Source organism: Balaenoptera physalus (genome assembly GCF_965194825.1).
Source record: "Balaenoptera physalus genome assembly, chromosome: 7".
Taxonomy (NCBI): Eukaryota; Metazoa; Chordata; class Mammalia; order Artiodactyla; family Balaenopteridae; genus Balaenoptera; species Balaenoptera physalus.
The window spans coordinates 43,955,439-43,976,579 of NC_138886.1; the positions used below are offsets into that span (position 1 = coordinate 43,955,439).

The following is a 21,141-nucleotide window of genomic DNA, read 5'->3' on the forward strand; positions in this document are numbered from 1 at the left end:
CTTTTCCAAGGCTCAGCCTTCCTGATTGAATTTTTTCTTCAAGGAATACTACTTATTTCTGATCCCTTATGTCCCCTCCCCATTCTCATTTTTCCCTTTCTTTGTCACATTGCAGCTTATGTTCTGAATTTTGGGGAAAATAAAAACTACTGGGGAACCCATCCCCATTGCTCTAAAGGGTAAGCCAAGATCCCCCTCTCCCTCATAGAGAAAAGCCTGCCTTTGAATCAAGAGTGAATTTGACTTGTTAAGTAGCAAAATTATCCACTTCAAAATTCTTTCCTGTTTTTTTTTTTGTTTTTTTAAATCTCTTGTTCAGACAAATTATCCAGAGCTCAGAAATAAAGCAAAAGATACCTGCAGCCCTTGTCAGGGCCATACCAGAACACTGTCAAAAAGAGGTGTGCCCAAGGATTATGGAATTCTCTAGGCAATGTACCTTTGTCTGTTCACTAATGACATTTGATTAGGGCCCACATTCTGTGAAGCCACATGTTAATTTACAGATTTTTGTTTGATAAAGTTCCAAATGATTTCTGTCCATTTGAAAAAATAACCCCCCAAAATTCTAATTGTGTTGCCATGCAGGATATTATTCAGTTTTGTCTCTAACTCAGCAAATGGACTTCATTTTGCCTTTCCTGGTGGACTAAGATACCTGATAGTCTTTGAACCCACTTATCACCTTGTAGTTTTCCTCATTAATGGGTTAAGTAATTTGTTGACATATTTCCATTCTCTATTTACATGAAAGTCACGTTTTTAACCTTGTTGATATCATATAGGGGCCTGCTTCCTTTGCTTAGTGCGCAGAAAAGAGCAGGCCTGGCTGCTATCCTTATAAGGTTGGCCCATGGCTGACATCTGGGAAGTTGGATTTTATGAAGTTTCCCACCACCCTGATAAGAGTGGCTCATGGAGCCTAAACAGTTTGTACAAACAATATGGTTTGCACTGAATACCAGCTTTCCTTCTAGGAGTCTGGAATTTTCGTATGTGCCAGGCACAGGGTGCCTTCATAACCAGACCCTAATAACAACCCCGGGTCCTGAGACTCTAGGGAGGTTCCCTGGTAGATGACATTTCATACATGTTGTCACAAATTGTTGCTGGGGGAATGGAATGTATCCTGTGTCACTCCATTGGATGAAAACTCTTGAAAACTTGCACCTGGTTTCCTCCAGACTTTGTCCCATGTGCCTTTTCCCTTTGCTGATTTTACTCTGTATCCTTTTACTGTAATAAGTCATAATTGTGAGTTCATGAGTACAATGATATACTGAGTCTTGTGGGTCCTCCTAGCAAGTCACTGCTTCAAGGCATCCTCGGGCTCATCCCCAGATTCAGTCAGTTATAGGCATTTTTACGTAAATTATTTTTTTGCAAATTTTTCTACAAATTCATTTTCACAAAACAATTGTAAAGTGTTCTCTTAAAAACTGGCTAGATCCTGTTTGATGTTAAGCGAGGCCCAGATTTCATGAAGGAGGACTATCCCTCCCAAGATCAATCAAGTGAAAACCTTACATTTCCTCTCTAAAAACCAAATTTTGGAATCAACTCACTGGTGTCCTGATACGATCCATCAGGGCAGTGAGTGACACAACTGTTCGTTTCCTCATTCAGGAAGTATCCATATTTACAGGACAGGCACTGGTCCCCATGGCTCCCAAAGCAGGACTCGCAGTTGGGGGCACACTTTCTGCATCGCTTCTTGTCGGCGTGGTAGTGGCCAGAGGGGCAGCTGGAGACACAGATTCTGCATTGTGGAATAATAAGAAAGAAGGGCAGTGTCACCAGAGATTCAGTCCTGAGTGAGTGAGGTGCTGAGCACATAGCTGTCCTCACTATCAAAATCCTTTTTAACCATGATGGTAACTCCACATCCAAAGGGCCAAATTCTGTTGGTTAAAGCCTTCTCCTATGTAGGGTGCTGACGTAGCACTGCAGTTACATAATACCAAGTCCACCAAGTAAGGCATGTCTTGGTCCAAACCATCTTCCAGTTCGGGTCTAGATTTTAAAGGGGATGATGGTTAGAAACTGAGTCTCACCAAGAAGGTTGTGCTGTTGGGTTGAAGGGAAAACATGTGCAAACCATGATTTTATGCAAAAAGTCCCTAATAAGGGGTTACTTCTATTGTTGTGTTTGTCCTATGAATCCTGTGTGTATGGGTGGTGAGGGTGATGGTGGTTGTATGCTACTGTCTAATTTAATATAAATATATTTAGGGAGTTCCCTAGTGGTTAGGATTCCGGGCTTTCACTGCTGTGGCCTGGGTTCAGTCCCTGGTTGGGGAACTGAGATCCTGCAAGCTGTGCATTGTGGCCAAAAAAAAAAAAAAAAAAAGTATTTAAATGTATGTTGTTTATGATAAACAAAAAAATGACTACCTTGCTTGCCCATAACTGAAGGTCTGGGCTTTATGTATTCATTTAACAAGTACTTACTGAGTATCAATTAAACATCAGGCATTTGCTAAGTCTAGGAGCTAATGAGAGGGGCTGAGGTAGCCAAGGGGCTTTCCCTTTAAGGAATTTATTTTTTTTAATTAAAAAAAATTTTTTTAGACATTTTTACACTTTAATTTTATATTCCCTTTAAGGAATTGAAATTCCAGCATGGATGTGACAGGAACAGGACCACGCCTGGGTGTCTGGAGTGTGGATGCACCGTAAGTCGGCTCCCTATGAGTTTCCTCCTGAAAGAGGAGGGGGAGGTGGTAGGGATGTGAGAGACACGCCTGGAAGAGCACGGCCTCTTATGGGCAGTCACTGTTCCATGGCCCTCCCTGTGGGTACATATCTGCTTGAGTCGGAAGCCAGGGGCTCAGAAGCACAGGGTCCAATCAGGCCCGCCTCAGTGCCCAGAGTGGAGTAGTGAGAACGTGCAGGGGCCAGCAGCTTTGCCACATGGAGGGCTTATACTTTGGGGAATTCGGGAAAGCATCCATTTGGCTTGTGTACTGGCATTTTCATGAAGGGCACATGCAGCTGTGGCATCAAACAGCAACGGGATAGAAAGGTCTAGAGGGGAAGACCAGGCATGTGCATAGCTAGTCCCTCCCCATCATCCTTTGAAATGTGAGAAAAGACGTTTGCAGTTTCCTAGCCTACAGGTCCATTTGATGTTTTGTAATTCAGTATCAGTTTCACCGTTCTGAATGATGCAACGAGGTGGGGGGACGGGGTGGTGGTGGGGCAGCAGCATCTCTTCTGGGCTTCGGTCCTGGTGGGAGAACATGGAACACGCTGCCTGTGGTGACCCTGTGGGAGCTCCCAGGAACACCAGGAGGCGTGCTTCAGGGGGTCTGATGTGGCTTCTCTCTTACCTGGTGTTGTTTTTCAGCTTGTAGTAGTAGTGCAGACAGTCATTGCAGTGGTCCGGTCCTGGCCCATCACAGCCTACCTCACTGCACTCAGGGTCACAGGGACCTTCCAAAAGAAATCAGAACAACACTTGGAGAAAATGATTTTAAAGCAGGTAAGCTTTACCTTCAATTATAACTAGGCGTTTTTCTCCCTTAGGCAGTGAGAGTTTTCTTTAAGAGTTTCTAATGCAGTGAGGTAGAGCTGGAGTAATGTTCAATGTGGCTGTAAGCCCAGAGTGAACTCTTTTTTTGGGAAAACCTCAATTACCTAAGTATCAAGCATGTAAATCCTAGTCAGGGCCTGGTCTTCAAAGCACACATATGGTTGCCTTGTGGGAGAAGACAATTTAGAATTCAAAAGAACAGTGCCATTGCAGCAACTAGAAAAAAACTGATTGCAATTAAATATGCATAATGATAAAAATGTCGGATAGAAAAATGAGAATTTAAGCTGTTGACAGAAAGGAAAAAAGGGTTATTATTCAATGCCCTGACCAGATTGTCTCTCTCATCCAAGGTCATTAAAGCCACTGAGTACCTCTGAGATACTGGAGCCAGCAAGAAACATCATTATGGCATCTGGCACAATTTTATCAGCATCTCATTTTGGATTACAAAGCAGGTACTTCAGGCACAGATAATAGATTTAAAATTGCATCCTACCCATAGGCCAATGGGCAACTCAACAAAAGAAAATTACACACACATTTTAAAGATGCAAGCAAGCTTAAAGAATTCCAGACCTGGGATGAAGGTTCCTAATCTCTCTTGCTGTGTATTCTTTGGTAAAGAGCTAGAAAGAATGCACAGGCAGAAAAAAATGCCAGAAAGATGGAGCTATTATTTTGTGATTGATGGAAAGTTTTCTAATGACATGGGCTAGTTATAGATATTTTGCTTGCTTGACTAACTAACTCCCTTTTTTCTTGTTTTCCATATTTTGAGAGATTTGGTCTCATAATCTTCAAGCTCTTTCCATTGAAAACTCATATGATTTTAACTAGCAATAAACATGGTGCATGAAATGCACAAAAAGTAAGTCAAGGGTACCAGAAATGTCTTGAGCCATACTTATTTTAATCAAAAGGACTTACTTTTGTTGAAACTTGGTCTCCTTTAGTCATTGTAGGACTATGTTCTACAGTTACTGAATTGAAACATAAAATGGTAGAAGTGGGGAGGAATGACTTAGAGAAAAATCTAGTAGTCAAACACCGTCATTTGACAGATAAAAATGATTTTCCAAGAGTTACAGTGGCTTGTCCAGTATCATATGGCTAAAAGAGTTGGGATCAACAGAGGTCCTGCTTCTTATTCTTAGTCCAGGTCTCCTGCTTAGCGGTGACCTTTGGATCTGAATGGAAATGAGTTATTTCAAAATGCTGCAGACTTGAAGTATATTTCTGATTAATCATGAGTCATTTGACAGCACTGTTTATCTCTATTTTCCCAAAAGCCTTAAAATTGGTCTTTAAATTCCACAGCTAGTGCAACTTGGAACATTTTAGCTGACTGCTATGGTACATGAGGAGAGAGTGTCTCTGCTGTGTAAGGGTTGAAGTGCACCTGGCTGTGGGTCCCACAGTCCCTGGAATTCGATGAAACAGTACAGGGATCTGGTTATGATAATGCCATCTGTGCCTCTAGAGAGGCTGACTTCTTAATGAAGGTGAAAATCACAGCTCCAAAGAAAAGGAATCATGGGTGGCCCTAAATTTTCACCAGATGATTTCTACAATTAAAAAAAAAAACCCAAACCACTTATTCTTGATATGTGCCAAAGAGCTGTGTATGGCAAGTTCATATGCTGTGCTGTTTCTTTCATAATCTTAAACTGTCCCAGATGCAATTTAGCAGTTTAGGTTGCTGCGTAATAATGAAATAATTGTCTTTGTTCTCTCACAAGTGCCAATGTGGACATTCTGGAGATGTAGTGAGAAAACCCACAAAGATGTATAACTGTTCAGAATTTTAACATTACCAAAATTTGAATTGGAAACATACCGTAAGGCACATAGTAATATACTACTATTAATTATACTCCATTTATGTTTTTAGATATGCTTTCTCCCATCAGAGAAGACAAAATGGTTTGCTGGTTATAACATCAGTAGTAATGTTATAAGCTCAAAGCAAAATAAGACAAAAATTGAATACAATCTAGTTCTGGTTAGCTCAGTTGGTCTGAATTCTCTAAGCTTATTATTGACACAGGGATACCACCTATTTAGAATAAAAGGAACCAAATGCATATTTATTTAAAATACTCTGTTAAAGTGATTAATGGAAAAGAATCTTAGAGAGCTGAGCTGCAAGAAAAAAAAATAGTTCCTGTCTAAAGGTATGTTAAACTGCTATTTACAAACAGTTTTCCATTAGGAGAAGCTTTGTTCATTAAGTGTTATATATCATATCCCAGAAGGACTGAATGCTGCTGGAAGTGGTAGCCAATGCAACAAGACAAGAATCAGAAATACACTGGGAAAGAGAAAAAATAATTTGCAGATGATATGGCTACAGTACCTAACTGCCCCAGAAAATCAACTCTAAAACATACAAATTAATAAAGTTAAGCAAAATGGCCAGAGGTAAGATAAACACACAATAGCCAACAGATATCCCTGATACCAGCATATAATAGTTAGAAAATATGGAATATTTTCCACTACAGTAGCAACAAGACCCAAAATACTTAGGAATAACACTACATAAAATTAAAAGATTTCAGTAAAATGGGACATGGTCTATGTTTTGGATGGAAAGACTGTATATCGTAAAAACAGTTCTTCCCATGAGATTGCATGTAAATTCAAACTAAATTTCAATGAGATTTTTAAAAGGGGGATTTAAGAATTGCTATGAGAACAAGAAGTAGATGTTCAACAGATATTAAGATACAGTGTGGGTGCTACTGGATCAAGAATTATTAGATTGGTAAATCGGAAAAGGTGGTACCAGAAGAGACCTGGTATAAGAACTTACCATACTGTTATAAAGGAAACATCCTAAACTAATAAAAGAAAGGATGGCAACTCAGTTATTGATGTTAGTCTGTTTGTTTGGAAAATAAAGACAGAACTTCACTTCACAATATATATTAAAAATCAAAGATTACAAAAAAAAATCCATGTGAATATTTAGCTGATTTTAAAGAATAAACATTCTGTAAAAAAGAAATTACAAATGTTATCTGAAACTATAAACTCTGCTCTCCAATTTTCTTTTTCTCTCAAAACAACACAAAACAAAAAGTATATTTTGGAAGCAAGTGATAACAGAGAAAATGTTTTCAGCAAATATGAGACAATGTGAGAGTCAATAACATACAAAGAGTTTTTATAAATAAGAAAATTGCTGCCACGTTGAATAGAAAAGTGAGTAAAAGACATAGTTCATTCAGAGAACACAAAGGAAAAAATGTTTAGATATACTAGCAATCAAAGCTATAAAAATTTAAACATGTTCTTTTCTTTCTTTTTTTACTTTTTTCTTTCCACTTAACGTGCAGGAATGAGTGTAGTAAACACTCACACAGTGGTCACAGTGCAGACTGGTATATCTTGTCTGGAAAGCAACATGACAAACCATATCCAAGCCCTAAAACTGATGATTCCCTTTGATGTAGTAATTCTTAGAACTCTATTTTAAAGACATAGTCAAAGATATAGTCAAAAACTGATAATGGTATTCATTGAAACCTTATTTAAAATAGTATAAAACTCTAAGCAAACTACACATCCCAGGTTATGGATTAAATATATTACAGTACAATCACAGGATGGACTATTATGCTGTCTTTTAAATATGTGTTCTAAGGATACTTGACAACAGGGAAATATGCTCTTAATGATACCTTTAATGGTAAAAAAAGAATATGAATGTTCTATATACAGTGTGATTTTAGCTTTGAAGAAAAAAACATGAATATTTGAATACTTGAATGTACACATACCAGTATTTAAGGGATAGAAAGGAAGACGAAATAAAATATATCAGAATGTGAGTAGAAGTTTATCTCTTTGGGGGAGTGATGCACGAGCTTTCTTTCCTTAGCCTGCCTCCCCATTGGAAGCCAGCTCACCTGCATAGTCCTCTGTCCCATAGTCATCAGTGGGGTCTTCAACGCGGCTATACCGGACACGTTCCACTTTAGGAAACTCATTGGTGGGTGAGTATGGCTGCACGGAGGTGCCATAGAGGACCAAAGACCACTCTTTCAATTTACCTTGGGAAATAATGAAAGCATATCATGACCAAACATTCCTTCTTTAGCTTTATAATTTCTTTAATTCCTTCTCACTGAGGAAAAAGCAAGAGTAGAAGAATTGTGGGAAACAGATTCATATGAATCGTTGCATCAGAGACAGGGCTAGAAACGCATTTTCCAACGCTTGCAGAGTTAACTATTTAATAATTCACATACCACATATTTACTGAGCACCAAACGTAGGATATACCTTAATTGAATCAGCATTTTTTGTGTGTGTGAGAAACAAACACATCTCAGATTTCTGGATCAAGGGCTGAGTTTCAAATTATGGATATTTAAGAGAATCCCAGAATTTTACAGAAGTACTTCTTTTTCTAGGTATAAAGGTCTTACATAAATTTTAAAAAACTGTTGGCATTATCTGACTTGTTTATCAAAAAAAGATGAAAACAACTACTTTGTTCCACCTGAAATGTTAAGAATACATCACTACATTATCCTGTAGACATGTGCTGTCCAATGATAGCCACTAGATCCATTTGGATATTTCCGTTTAAATTAACTAAAACTTAAAACTTCAGTTCCTCAGTTAGACCACATTTCAAGTGCTCAGTAGCCATATGTGGCTAGTGGCCACTACAATGAACAGCACAGATACAGGAAACATTTCTACCACTGGCAGAATGTTCTACTAGGCAGTGCTGTCATAGAGCATTTTCTGGTCAAGGGTGCTTGGAGATGAGAGGGAAGTGTTTTACCTCCTTTGGATGGTAGGCTTTCAAGGAATATTTGCTTTAGTTTAGTCCTTATTTATACATTTATTTCTTAGCTTTATAAAACTAAAGTCTTTAATGCAAAAAGTAAACAAACAGAAAACAACTGTCTCCTGGCCATTAAGCTTAATTTGGTTCTTTTTTTTATATGAATCTTACATAAAAATTATTAAGACAAAACCACTAAAAACATGGAAATATGCTGGCAGGAAGGTAGGATACCCCTCCCCCCACCTTAGATCTCCTCCTCACCTTGGCCTAATACAGAGAATCCAGGCAAGGTTAGGGTTGGGCTCTGTCACAGCCCAGAGAGTGATGAATTTCAGGTGTCTGCTAATTCATCTATTAGCATCTATAATCACCATCAAATTGATGCTTATTTTCTATAAGTGCTTACTATATGCTAAGTAAGTTTTATTCCATTCAGTGGTCTCAACAACTGGGAAATAGGTACTTGTATTCCCAATATATAGATGAGGAAACTGAGGCACAGAGGTTGGTAACTTTCCCAAGGGCAGTAAAAGGACAGACTGATATCAAAATCTATTTGGGGGTTCTGATTTAAGATGGTAATATAGGAAGATCCTGAATTCACTGCCTCTCATAAACTCGCTGAATCTATAGCCACATATGGAACAATTTCCTCTGGAAAAAAAACCCCAGACTAACTGCGTGGCTCCTATGCATCAGGCAAACAAGAAAACCCCAGATCAAAATGGGTAGGAGAGGCTTAGATGCATCTTACCATAAACCCCATCCCCCAGTGCTACAACCCACAATCGAGAGGGAACTCAAAAACCCCCAGCTTCCCCCCTAGGAGTGAAAGGTTTGAACCCCACACTGGGTACCACAACTTTTAAGACCTGCACCTGAGAGATGAGCCCCCAAACCATGTAGCTTTGAAACCCAAAGGGGCTTGGGTCCACAAGACCGTAGTGAACTGAGCAGTTCTTAAAGAGCTCACCTGCGTGGACTCTCACTCCAGGGTGCTGTGCAGAGGCAGTCGACTGAAAAGCACCCAGACTTTCCATGAAAAAGGCTTATTTGCTTATCTTAAAGCACTGGCTGAGGGTCAGGCATCTAATTTAACATATAGAAAAGGGCCTACTGAATACTGTCCAAAGATGGAGGCTCACTGGAGCCATCTGTGTGTTCTCCCTTGGCCTGCTCCAGCTTGCTGGTACCAACAAGAAAGGAGCTTGTACTCTCAGCTGGCACCTAGGGGACACCTCTAGGTTGCTGGCTCTGGTGGCCAGTGTGGCTTAGGCTCACGGGTCCCCTAGGACTCTGAACAAAATTGACAAACCTTTAGGTAGCTTCACCAAGAAGAAGAGAGAGAAGACTCAAAATCAGAAATGAAAGGAGACATTTTAACTGATACCAGAGAATTACAAAGGATCATAAAAGACTATCAGCAATTATACCCAACAAATTGGAGGACCTATAGGAAATGGACAAATTCGTAGAAACATACACTCTACCAAGACTGAATCATGAAGAAACTGAAAATTTGAACAGACCAATTACTATAAGGATCAATAATCAAAAACTTCCCAACAAAGGAATGTCCAGGATTAGACACCTTCACTGGTGAATTCTACCAAACAGTTAAAGAAGAATTAATACCAATCCTTCTCAAGCTCTTCCAAAAAATAGAATAGGAAGGAATACTTTCAAACTCATTTTATGAGGCCAGTATTACCCTGATATCAAAACCAGACAAGGATGACACAAGAAAAGAAAATCCCTGATAAACAGAGAAGCAAAAATCCTCGACAAAATATTAGCAAACTGAATACAACAATACATTAAAAGGATCATACATCATGATCAAATGGGATTTATTCCAGGGATGAAAGGATGTTTCAACATCTGTAAATCAATGTGATTTGACATAGTAACAAAATGAAGGATAAAACTCATATAATTATCTCAATAGATGCAAAAAAGCATTGACAAAATCCAACGTCCATTTATGAAAAAGACTCTCAACAAAGTGGTTATAGAGGGAACATACATCATAATAAATCAGGAACAAGGATGTAGGCAGGAAAAAGAAAGAAAAGGCATCCAAGTTAGAAAGGAAGAGGTAAAACTGTTACTATTTGTGAGATGACATGATATTATATATAGACTCCACCAAAAAACTTAGAACTAAGCAACAAATTCAGAAAAGTTTCAAGATACAAAATCAGTATACAAAAATCTGTTGCATTTCTTTACACTAATGATGAACTATCAGAGAAATTAAGAAAGCAATCCTATTTACAAATGCATCAAAAGAATAAAATACCTAGGAATAAATTTAACCAAGAAAGTGAGAGATCTGCACACTGAAAACTATAAGAAATTGATGAAATAAATTGAAGACACAAATAAATGGAAAGATATTCCATGCTCATAAATTAGAAGAATATTGTAAAGATGTCCATACTACCCAAAGCAATCTACAGATTCAATGTAATCCCTAGGAAAATTCCAAAGGCATTTTTCACAGAAATAGAACAAACAAACCTAAAATTTTTATGGACCCACAAAACACCCCAAATAGCCAAAGCAATCTTGAGGAAGAAGAACAAAGCTGGAGGTATCATGCTCCGTGATTTCAAACTATACTACAAAGCTATAATAAAACAGTATGGTATTGACATAAAAACAGACACATAAATGAATGAAACAGAATAGCAAACCCAGAAATAAACCCACACATATAGGGTCAATTGATTTATGACAAAGGAGCCAAGAATATACAATGGGGAAAAGGCAGCCTTCAATAAATGGTGTTAGAAAAACTGGACCACTATCTAACACCATGCACAAAAACTAACTCGTAATTGCTTAAAGATTTGAACGTAAGACCTGAAACTATAAAACTTCTAGAAGAAAACCTAGGTGGTAAACTCCTTGACACTGATCTTGGGAATGATTTTTTGTATTTGACAACAAAAGCAAAGGGAACAAATGCAAAAATAAATAAGTGGGACTACATCAAACCATAGAGCTTCTGCACAGCAAAGGAAACCATCAACTAAATGAAAAGGTAACCTATGGAAACTATTTGCAAATCATATATCTGGTAAGGGGTTAATATCCAAAATATGTAAAGATCTCATACAACTCAATAGCAGAAAAATAATCTGATTAAAACATGGGCAGAGGATCTAAATAAACATTTTTCAAAAGAATACATACAGATGGCCAATGTGAAAAGGCACTCAACATCACTAATCATCAGGGAAATGTAAATCAAAACCACAATGAGCTATTACCTTACACCTGTTAGAATGACTATTATCAAAAAGACAAATATTGGTGAGGATGTGGAGAAAAGGGAACTCTTGTGCACTGTTGGTGGGAATGTAAATTGGTACAGCCTGTCTGGAAAACATTATGGAGTTTCCTCAAAAAATTAAAAATAGAACTACCATATGATCCAGCAATTCCACTGCTGGGTATCTATCTGAAAAACAAAAGAAAAACACTAACTCTTAAAGTTACATGTACCCACATGTTCACTGCAGCATTATTTACAATAGCCAAAACAAGGAAGCAACCCAAATGTCTACTGATGGATGAATGGGTAAAGAAAATATATGTGTATATATATGTGTGTATACACACACACACACACACACACACACACACACACACACACAATATTACTGGGCCATAAAAAGGGGGAATCTTGCCTTGTGTGAAAACATGGATGGACCTTCCTAAGTGAAGTAAGTCAGACAGAAAAAGACAAATACTGTATGATCTCACTGACATGTGAAGTCTTAAAAAAATAAAATACAAAAAGTAAAAGACAGAAATCATAGATACACAGAACAGATTGGTGGTTGCCAAAGGGAGGGGGTAGGTAGGGGTGGGAGAAATAGGTGAAGGGGGTCAAAAGATACGAAGTTCCAGTTAAAAAACATATAAGTCCTGGGGATGTAATGTACAGCATGGTGAGTATAGTTAATAGTAGTGTACTGTATATTTCAAAGTTGTTAAAACAGTGTATCTTAAAAATTCTCATCACAAGAAAAAAAATTTTGTAACTGTGTGAGGTGATGGACGTTAACTAGACTTACTGTGGTGATCATTTCACAATACATACAAATATCAAATCATACAGTTGTACACCTGAAACTGATATTTCAATTATCCTTCAATTAAAAAAAATTATGTATCCAAATCTTGCATTCTTAAACTATTATATAATTCTGCCTTCCTTGTCATTTCTAGGAGTTTAGGAACTTGAAGTTTAAAAATGAACATATTCTGGGCCACATTCATTGTTTTCTGACATCTGCATTGGGCCAGCACACTGGTTTATATTTGGTTTGCCCTCTGCCAGGTTTTCTTTGGACTCACTTGTTAATGACTATGCTATTCATAATTAGGGTGTTGTTCAGTCTCAGAATTTCAAGTGGTAGACATTAAGTAGTGTCAAGAAATGAATGACTACCTGAAATTAATGACCAATCTGACTGCCTTTAGGTAGCAATGCAAAAGAGAACCTATTTTCCTTATGGCATCTCTCAAGTGCACAAATGGAACACTTAATACAAGGACACTATGTCAGCTGCTCTAAAACCTGGTCCATTTAACTTCAGATGATTTTATCTAAAAGTTTACCCTTGTAAATGTTTAAAGAGTGCTGACTCATAACTGATTATTTCCCTTGGTGCCATTTCTGAAGTACATCATAAGCCCGCTGGGCAGTTTATCTCTTTATTTTTCACTTATTATGTAATTTTATTTCCTTAGGATCTCTGCCACAATTCACATCAAATGCTGCCATATTTGGGCCGTCAATTTTTCCCTCCCCTGTCACTTTTCCATTTGCTAAATTCTATAGCAGACTTTGCAGTAGATACTGCAACATCTTGTGAAAAATAGCAGTGTAAATGTAGAATGAGAAAAAAGCCAGTCTACTTGCTAACACTTCAATGCAATCTGCCCAAGATAGAAAACCCAAGATAGATTTAATATGCAATGAAACAAAAACAACAACAAAAACCCCTCCAAAAATCCTTAGTATGTGTTTTAATAATAAGCAAATGGGAAGAAATAATATACAAATACAAACTCAGTTTAGAGCCACGAACCTCCGTACTTGGGAATGATTCTACCATTTAATTGGGCTAGAAGATTCTATGTCTCCAACTGAATTTCGAGTAGCTTACTAAAGAAACCCCTCATTAATTAGAGGACTGTACACCATAGGAACAATGATAGAAACACACAAACACACAGAGAAAAATAAAAGTCTCTTTTCAAAGTTGTGTCTAATTCCGAACTGAAAGGTTGGTTGAAGAAAGGATACCCAGAGACCACGTGTTTCTATTAAAGCCTCCTGACCCCAGGCTGTATAGCATTAGGGTATCTCTCTTCTGACACAAAAGAACATCTCTAAGATGACTGGAGGTGACTGGGGTTAAATGCACACATTTAAACAGTATAAGGAGAAGCCAGTGATATGAAATAGACAACTCTACATGATCTGGAATACTGCAGAGAGCTTTTAACACAGATAATCACAGTAAACTCTGGATAGACTCTGAACTCCTTGAGGGCAGAGAGATTTATGTTAGCCTCTCATGCTTGCACACCAATCCCAGGTCTACCATTAGTATGCCCCTAGAGGCAGTCTATGCTTGTGGGGAGGAGCATTTTATCACTGACATTCTTTAGAATGGTGATAATAAAGAGTCACTTTTATAACTGTCTTAAATTCTCACTAGATAATGCACCCCTTATGTCTGTACCCTAGGCTGCACCCCTGTTGGTACACAGCTGCCACGTTTGGACAGTGTTTATTTCTCTGGGATCTCTTGAGATGTAAGAGCCCTGTAGTGACACGTGCTGATGGATCTCCTGGGAGCTGCCCTTTGGTCAGGGCAGCCCACTCCAGTCACCATGCCTGCCATTGCCCCTGAGCGCCATGACACAGCACATCTCCACAGCATGAGCAGTAAGCCTGGCCTGAAAAGAAGAGGGAAGGAGAGAGGAAGGTCCTGGGAACTAACTAGATTAGGAACAAGTGAAAGTTGTCTAGAGGGCTTCCCTGGTGGCGCAGTGGTTGAGAATCTGCCTGCCAATGCAGGGGACATGGGTTCAAGCCCTGGTTTGGGAAGATCCCACATGCCACGGAGCAACTAGGCCTGTGAGCCACAATTACTGAGCCTGCGTGTCTGGAGCCTGTGCTCCGCAACAAGAGAGGCCGCGATAGTGAAAGGCCCGCGCACCGCGATGAAGAGTGGCCCCCACTTGCCGCAACTAGAGAAAGCCCTCGCACAGAAACGAAGACCCAACACAGCCAAAAATAAATAAATAAATAAATAAATAAAATTAAAAAAGAAAGAAAGTTGTCTAGAAACCAGGGTCTAGTTTATTTGAATGTTTTCTATCAGCTCTGCCTTGTTGACAAATATCTGATTTCTGAACAAAACCTTGGCAACCATTATATCCATGGTGCATGCTGGAAGTGAGCTGGACCCAGATACTCTTTCACAAAACTTTTATCCTGATTCATTGTGACCTTGCCACCATGCTGGTTTTGATTTCCCTGAGTATGAGACCACTGTGGCAACACAGATGAACCACATCACGGAATGAGGGAAAAGAGATGGCTAAACTGTGTGCAGAAAATGGATCTCTCAGAATGAGTAACTTTCCCTGACTGGTGGGCAAAAGAGTGGCAAATGTACGGTTCACGCCTGCGTTCTGCTGTTTGCTTCTTTTGCCCGATGCAACCCACAGTATCTGAATGAATCATACCCTTACAATTAATTACAGAATGTTGGGTTAAATTATTCTGTGACGAGGAGAGGATTTAGAATTGGATGTCAGTCCTAAAGCTGCCCTCAAGCCTGGTTCTTCTGCAGATGGACTGGACAGAACATTGAGAAGCATAAACTTATTAGACGATGGAAGATGGGTCCACAGCTGGGTGGGAGGCTGGGGTAGTCATCAAACAGATCACTTGTTACTGAGCCAAGTACTACTTAGGGCTCCATCATAGGCAACACAGGCTGCTGCAAAAATACTGTTCAATCTCCCATCTCATGCTGCATTTGTACTTGTCCTTATTTTATGTTACAAACAAGGTTCATACGTTAGCAAGAAGAGGGAAATAGACCATGTGCGGCAACAGAGTCAGACCACCTGAAAAGAACTCTGTTAACATCATTCATTTCCATGTTTTACGTATCAGGAAAGTTTTCTCTTTACTTAGCTCTTGGGCTCACAAAGGGCAGAATTCCTAGGCATGCATTCTCTTTAGTGGTAACCAGTTTAGCTGGCATAGGCCAGGCTCAATGTCTTGTCTGCACTGAAAATTAAATTTAAAGTAAACTCAGAAAAAAGATAGTCAAGGGAACTTGTCTCCTCTTATGACCATGCAGTTTAACCCATTGTAGGTGGGCAAGGCTGGCTTGTTTATTGACAAAGAAAGTAAGGGAAGCTGGTTAGAGATATGGACCATATATTCTGAAATATCAATCAATAGCTGTCGTGTTTCATCTTGTACTTATATCTAAATACTTATTCTTGAATTCGTATCCTTAAATGACTACTTTTTCTAATGGTGATCTTGAGAATTGGAGTACAGGAAGACAACTCAAAGCACAGGATCATATGATAAAGGATAAAATTGATATATGAATGTGAAACACATTCCTTGGCCAGAATATACTCCATCATTTTTCTGTACAATAAATCAAATTATAGAAAGGGGGTTCTCACCTGGAGTCTTGAAGTTCCTCAGCTGAGAGGGGGTATCATAAACTTCCAGGATCCAGTCACCAGCAGCTCGTTCTCCCCAGCAATGAATGGTCATGAACTCCCAATTTTTAAATCCTTCCATGGAATGATCAAAAAGCCTGAGAGAGAACCATAAAACATTGTTTTTCTATGTTATTTAAAATCTAGTGAGTGTCAAGTCAAGACCATGATCGATGATCTCTCTGTATCTATCAGCATGTTCAGCTCAAACACTGGAGGTTGTCTTCATCCTGGGCATCACCGATTAGTAGATCCAAATATATGTATATCATTGTTCTACCAGAGGGAAACAGGCATGGGGCTGGCTGTACAGTAAAAAACCTGGGAGGGATAATGATGTGGGTATCAGGGAACCTAGGCTAAGACTCTACTCACAAGCCTGGTAGTACCAAGAGTTGAAGATGTGGAGCAACTGAAGCTCTCTTACACTGCTGATGGAAATGCAAAATGGTGCAGCTGCTCTGAACAATAGTTTGACAATTCTTACCATATGACTAAACAATACCCGCCCCTCCCCCGCCAGATATTTACCCAAGAGAAGTGAAGACATACGTCCACACAAAGAACTCCACATGAAGGCTCACAGCAGCTTTATTCATAATCATCAAAAACTGTTAGCAATTCAGATGTCCATCAACTGGTGAATGGGTAAACAAATTATGGTATATTCACAGAACGAAATACTACCTAGTAATAAAAACTGTTGAACTGCTAATAGCTGCAACAGCATGAATGAATTTCGAAGGCATTAAGCTAAGTGGAAAAAGTCAGACACAAAAGATCATGCACTATCTGATTCAATTTATATGACATTCTAGAAAATACTACTTAAACAGAAACAGATTAGTGGCTGTCAGGGGCTAGGAGGTAGGAGGCAGGGGCATGGTGGAAGTTTTGGGAATGAAGGAACTGTTTTATACCTTGAAAATAATGGATGGTTATGCAACTATATATATTTGTCAAAACTTATTATTCACATTAAAAAGTGAATTGTATGTAAATTACTCCTCAATGAAAAACCATGCCCATTAATCTTATCCAGTTCAGGGAGTCATGCCTGGAACTGCAGCCTAAATTCTGCCCTTCCAGCCCTTCTAATAATTTTCTAAGTTCCTAATTCCCTATATGAAATCTCTTCCTGCTTGAAATCACTAGAATTACTTCTGTTTTCTGTGAAGTAATCCTGAGGGATACAAAATATAAAGGAAAATAAAAAGAATCCTCATCAAGAATCAAGAGATGTCAATAGATATGTATAATAGATATGTATAAAATAGATATGTATAAGGCTAGCATATGAAGAAACAGGCATATTATTTACATAGGCATGTGATGTAGATTTGACTATCTGAAGAAATAGCCAAAAGATTTCTATAGAGATGGGACCCAGAAAGTAGAAAATGAAAGATGGGGCAAGAGAAAACAAAATTTTTAAGTATTTTAAAAAAAATTATATACATCTATTATTTTTGTTGGGGCAAACAGAGAGGGTAAAAGCATCTCTAGCATTGTCTTAGGAGCAACCATGTCCAGTTACTGGGACATATCTGTCCTTCAGTGCAGACAAATACAAAGGTCATGACAAGTGGATGTTGATAGCTATTTAAGACATACAATCACCTCTCCTTGCTTTACTTTCACGTTCACCAAGGAAACTGGTGGTTATCATTTGAACTTCCATGTGGATCTTCCCATTAGGAGAAAATGCACCCTTCTAAAAACAAAAATAACCAGTTTAATCTCATTATAACTTAATATATTACAATTCTGATTTTTTAAAGTGTTCTATCAATGTGTTTGAGGCTTCCTCTAAAATGCCAGCTGGATTCTAAAGCTGGAGGGTTAGGTGGCGTAACTAGGGACTGTGTTGGGTAAATGGCTGACACTCGGCAGCTTTCCCTGGAGAAAAGCAATAAATAGGAAAATCACCTGTTGCATGCTCCTGAGCTCTTGAAAGAAGAAAAATAAAAAGTATTTAGCAACATTCTCAAGGTGTCCCATGGTCAGAAAATTGAGAAAAGGCTGAGTTAAAGTTGAACAGATCTCTTTACTGGAGAACACTGCAGATCTTTGGAATATTCAAATATGTTTTGTTAATCTCCATAATGGGGTTAATGGGAGGCAGTGATTTTCAAACCTTATGTGGACGGGAAGGACTTTTTCTTTTTTTAGAATATCTGTATACTATCTGTAACAGGTTACTTCTGAACCGAAGGGTGCGGCATTTCAACGAGGACCATATTGGATCTGGCAGCTTTCCCTCGTGATAACGGGGATGGAAACAGTAGCTCCGTACATGACTGTCTTCCCACTGAAAATGATCTTCGATAGATTATGCATGGTACAATCATCCAGGAGATCTTACAATCCACGCACTACCACAGTAGGGCTTGTTTCACAAGTTTGTGGCTTGAAACTGGACTTGGCCAGGAAGAAATTGTTGGGTCATTATAAACACAATTGACTTACCTACTGGGTCCTTCATGTAAAACCCAGAAAGTGTGTGTTGGGTGAAAACGAGACACAGAGGTAGAGGAAGGAGGAAACTTTTCAAATGGCACTTCCTGCCAGAGAGATGTTACTGAAGCGAATATTGTGACATAGAAATGGATGGAGGCAGAAAATTGGTCTAGAACCACTTCTTAGCCCAACAGTTCTAATTTCAGTTCTGATTCGTTGAGGCTATTGTGCCATTTGAGGGCACTGAAGCAACAACTTGTCACGTAATACCTTTCCAAGAGTGTCGAACTTAAAAGCAATTCCCAAACAGTTTAGACAGAACATTTGGCTCACGGCCTCATGTCCAAAAACTACAAAGGAGACTTGAGGCTGCCATCACATGAGGGGCGGTCTTGTTTCCACAACCTCAGCCAACTTTTAATTACTCATGGGTCAGTTATTTGAGTGCTGGATTAGCAGACCCTATGTTTCTTCCCTTACACCCTTTCCTCTCCACCTTTGAAAATCATTCCATTGCTATCAATCATTTTAAAATCACATTTGGAATGAAAATTAAATATAAACTAGGTACCCAGAAGAACTATCCATAATCACCATTCAAATAAGTGTTTCAAAGCCCGAATGTAAACAGGCTTTGTCTATCGGGCTGAGTGGTTCCCCCAGCCCCGTCTCTTCACTTTATGCAGAGCTGGAATGCTCATTAGTTTCACGTGGACATAAAAGCTGAGGAGGGGAATTAAAATGCAGCCAAACACGATCACTGCATTTTGCTAAAAGAGTTGACGGGGAGAGAAATAGACACTGATTGTTATTGTTGTTTCAACTAGCTGGGCGTTGACTTTTCTAATCCCCACCCTTTTATTTTTACTCTGATTCAGTACTTAAAACTATTCGCTATTTTTCGTATTGTGCTATTTAAAAACCCTGCATCACCTGCATATAACAAAAGGTAATGTAGGTTAGTAGACGAGATTTGTGTTGCAAAGAACATACTTGCTCAAACCAAGTGTCAAACCACTGGACACCGCTAAAGAGATTCTAATTGTGTGGTCTTTGTTTATCAACTAAAAAGTCCAGTGCCCTGTCTGAACGTCTGTGCTGTGCCAACAGTGAAGAAAAGAGACACATGCCAACATTATTAGTGTGGATCAAATGTCAATAAAGCAGGGCCAGTGTGCTGAAAGCTGGAGTAGATTAACTCCATGCCCGTGTCCACATCTCCTATTGCAGTGAAACCCTGTTCTGTCAACTTGACTTCATAATCATGTGCTCAATGAAATGATATATGCATGCAGTGGCACAAATCATGTATCCAGTTATTAAAACGGTGCCCACAGCCCTATCCCTGTGAGCAGTTTTCAAATAAATTACTTTGGATGAAGCCTGGTAGGAAGGACTGCCATTAAATGTAGTACGTCCTTTTGAGGAATTAACTCAGGAAATAACTCATATAATTACTGTAAGCTTTCTTTCCCCCTTTCACTTAAAGAGTCTAGACAATGTGTCAAGGCTACAACATGCTTCTCTGATGTTACGGTAACTAAATAACAAGACATTTTGTAAGTACTGACAGCTATGTGTTATCATATAATTATTTCTCAAATTGTAAATGGATCTTAATTTCAGAATCATCCACGACTACCCAAACAGTATTTGTGTTCACTACAGAATTAGACATTAAACCAATATTTTGGAAGTTTTCTTTTCTCTTTCTGTTCTCTTTTTTGATTTTTAATATTTTTAGTGCTTCATCACAATTTAACATAAAGCTGATAGAATGCTTAAAGCACTCAATTGGCTCAGTTGTAACTGAGCTTCTGATTTTCTTTAGATGTTTGGCTTTTGTAAGTTTTAAATAATTTGCTTCTGAAACGGTATTTAAAACACACTATTAAGTTTTTCTCTCTCTTCTAATCTAAATTGCTTCTTTAAGAAAGGTTGAGAGAAAGGTACTGGTTCTAGAGGTTTGGAATACCTAAAAAGGTGAGTTTTCTAAAAAACTTTCAACGTGCACATTATTACTAACTTACCAACCCCGAAATGCATTCCTTCTTGTGGGTACATGATGTTAAGTACTTAATCGTCTTGAAGATATATTCTTTAATAGTAGATGGCTTTTATCTAAATATCTGTTTTACATTATAAAATGTAAATTACTTTGTAAATGACTTTCACAGCACCCAGCAGCATACTGCTCGCAAGTTTTTTGATGACATGAAAATAAGAAGAATGTGTTTGAAAAAGCTGGGTGATCTTTTAAATCGGTGCTATTTAAAAGTCTGGTCTGTGGAGGGCAGCTTCGGCATCACCTGGGAGCTTATTAGAAATGCAAATTCATGGGCCTCACCCAGACCTTTAGAATCAGCCTCTCTGGGAGAGACCTGGCCATCTGTGTGTGACAGTCATTCACCAGGTGCTTTGAAAAGCACTGCATAAAGAAGGGTTAGCACTTATAAGTGCTTACTAGGAGCTTGCTGTTATGTTATGTTATTCACTACTTGTAACAACCCTGTGAGGCAGATACTACTACATCTGTTTTCTAGATGAAAGA

At 38.6% G+C, this 21,141-nt stretch overlaps 1 protein-coding gene and 1 long non-coding RNA gene across 5 annotated transcripts in view; one reads left to right on the forward strand and one right to left on the reverse strand.

Moving 5' to 3' along the window:
• The window catches only part of PCSK5 (proprotein convertase subtilisin/kexin type 5), a 457,855-nt gene that overhangs the window by 159,033 nt on the left and 277,681 nt on the right, over positions 1 to 21,141 (reverse strand). For all 3 annotated transcript variants that reach the window (XM_082470900.1, XM_082470899.1, XM_082470898.1), the window contains exons 13-16: positions 16,092 to 16,228; positions 7,453 to 7,596; positions 3,333 to 3,435; positions 1,566 to 1,759 (exon numbers count right to left, since the gene is read on the reverse strand). In XM_082470900.1, the coding sequence (XP_082327026.1) occupies positions 1,566 to 1,759; positions 3,333 to 3,435; positions 7,453 to 7,596; positions 16,092 to 16,228 (578 nt within the window). The remainder of the gene's footprint in view (positions 1 to 1,565; positions 1,760 to 3,332; positions 3,436 to 7,452; positions 7,597 to 16,091; positions 16,229 to 21,141) is intronic.
• The window catches only part of LOC309665009, a 92,057-nt gene that overhangs the window by 47,305 nt on the left and 23,611 nt on the right, over positions 1 to 21,141 (forward strand). Inside the window, exon 3 of one of the 2 annotated variants that reach the window (XR_014266150.1) lies at positions 2,607 to 2,675. This is a non-coding gene — a long non-coding RNA (uncharacterized lncRNA). Of the gene's footprint in view, positions 1 to 2,606; positions 3,112 to 21,141 lie in introns of those variants that run through there. The other variant, XR_014266151.1, reaches the window with a different exon arrangement.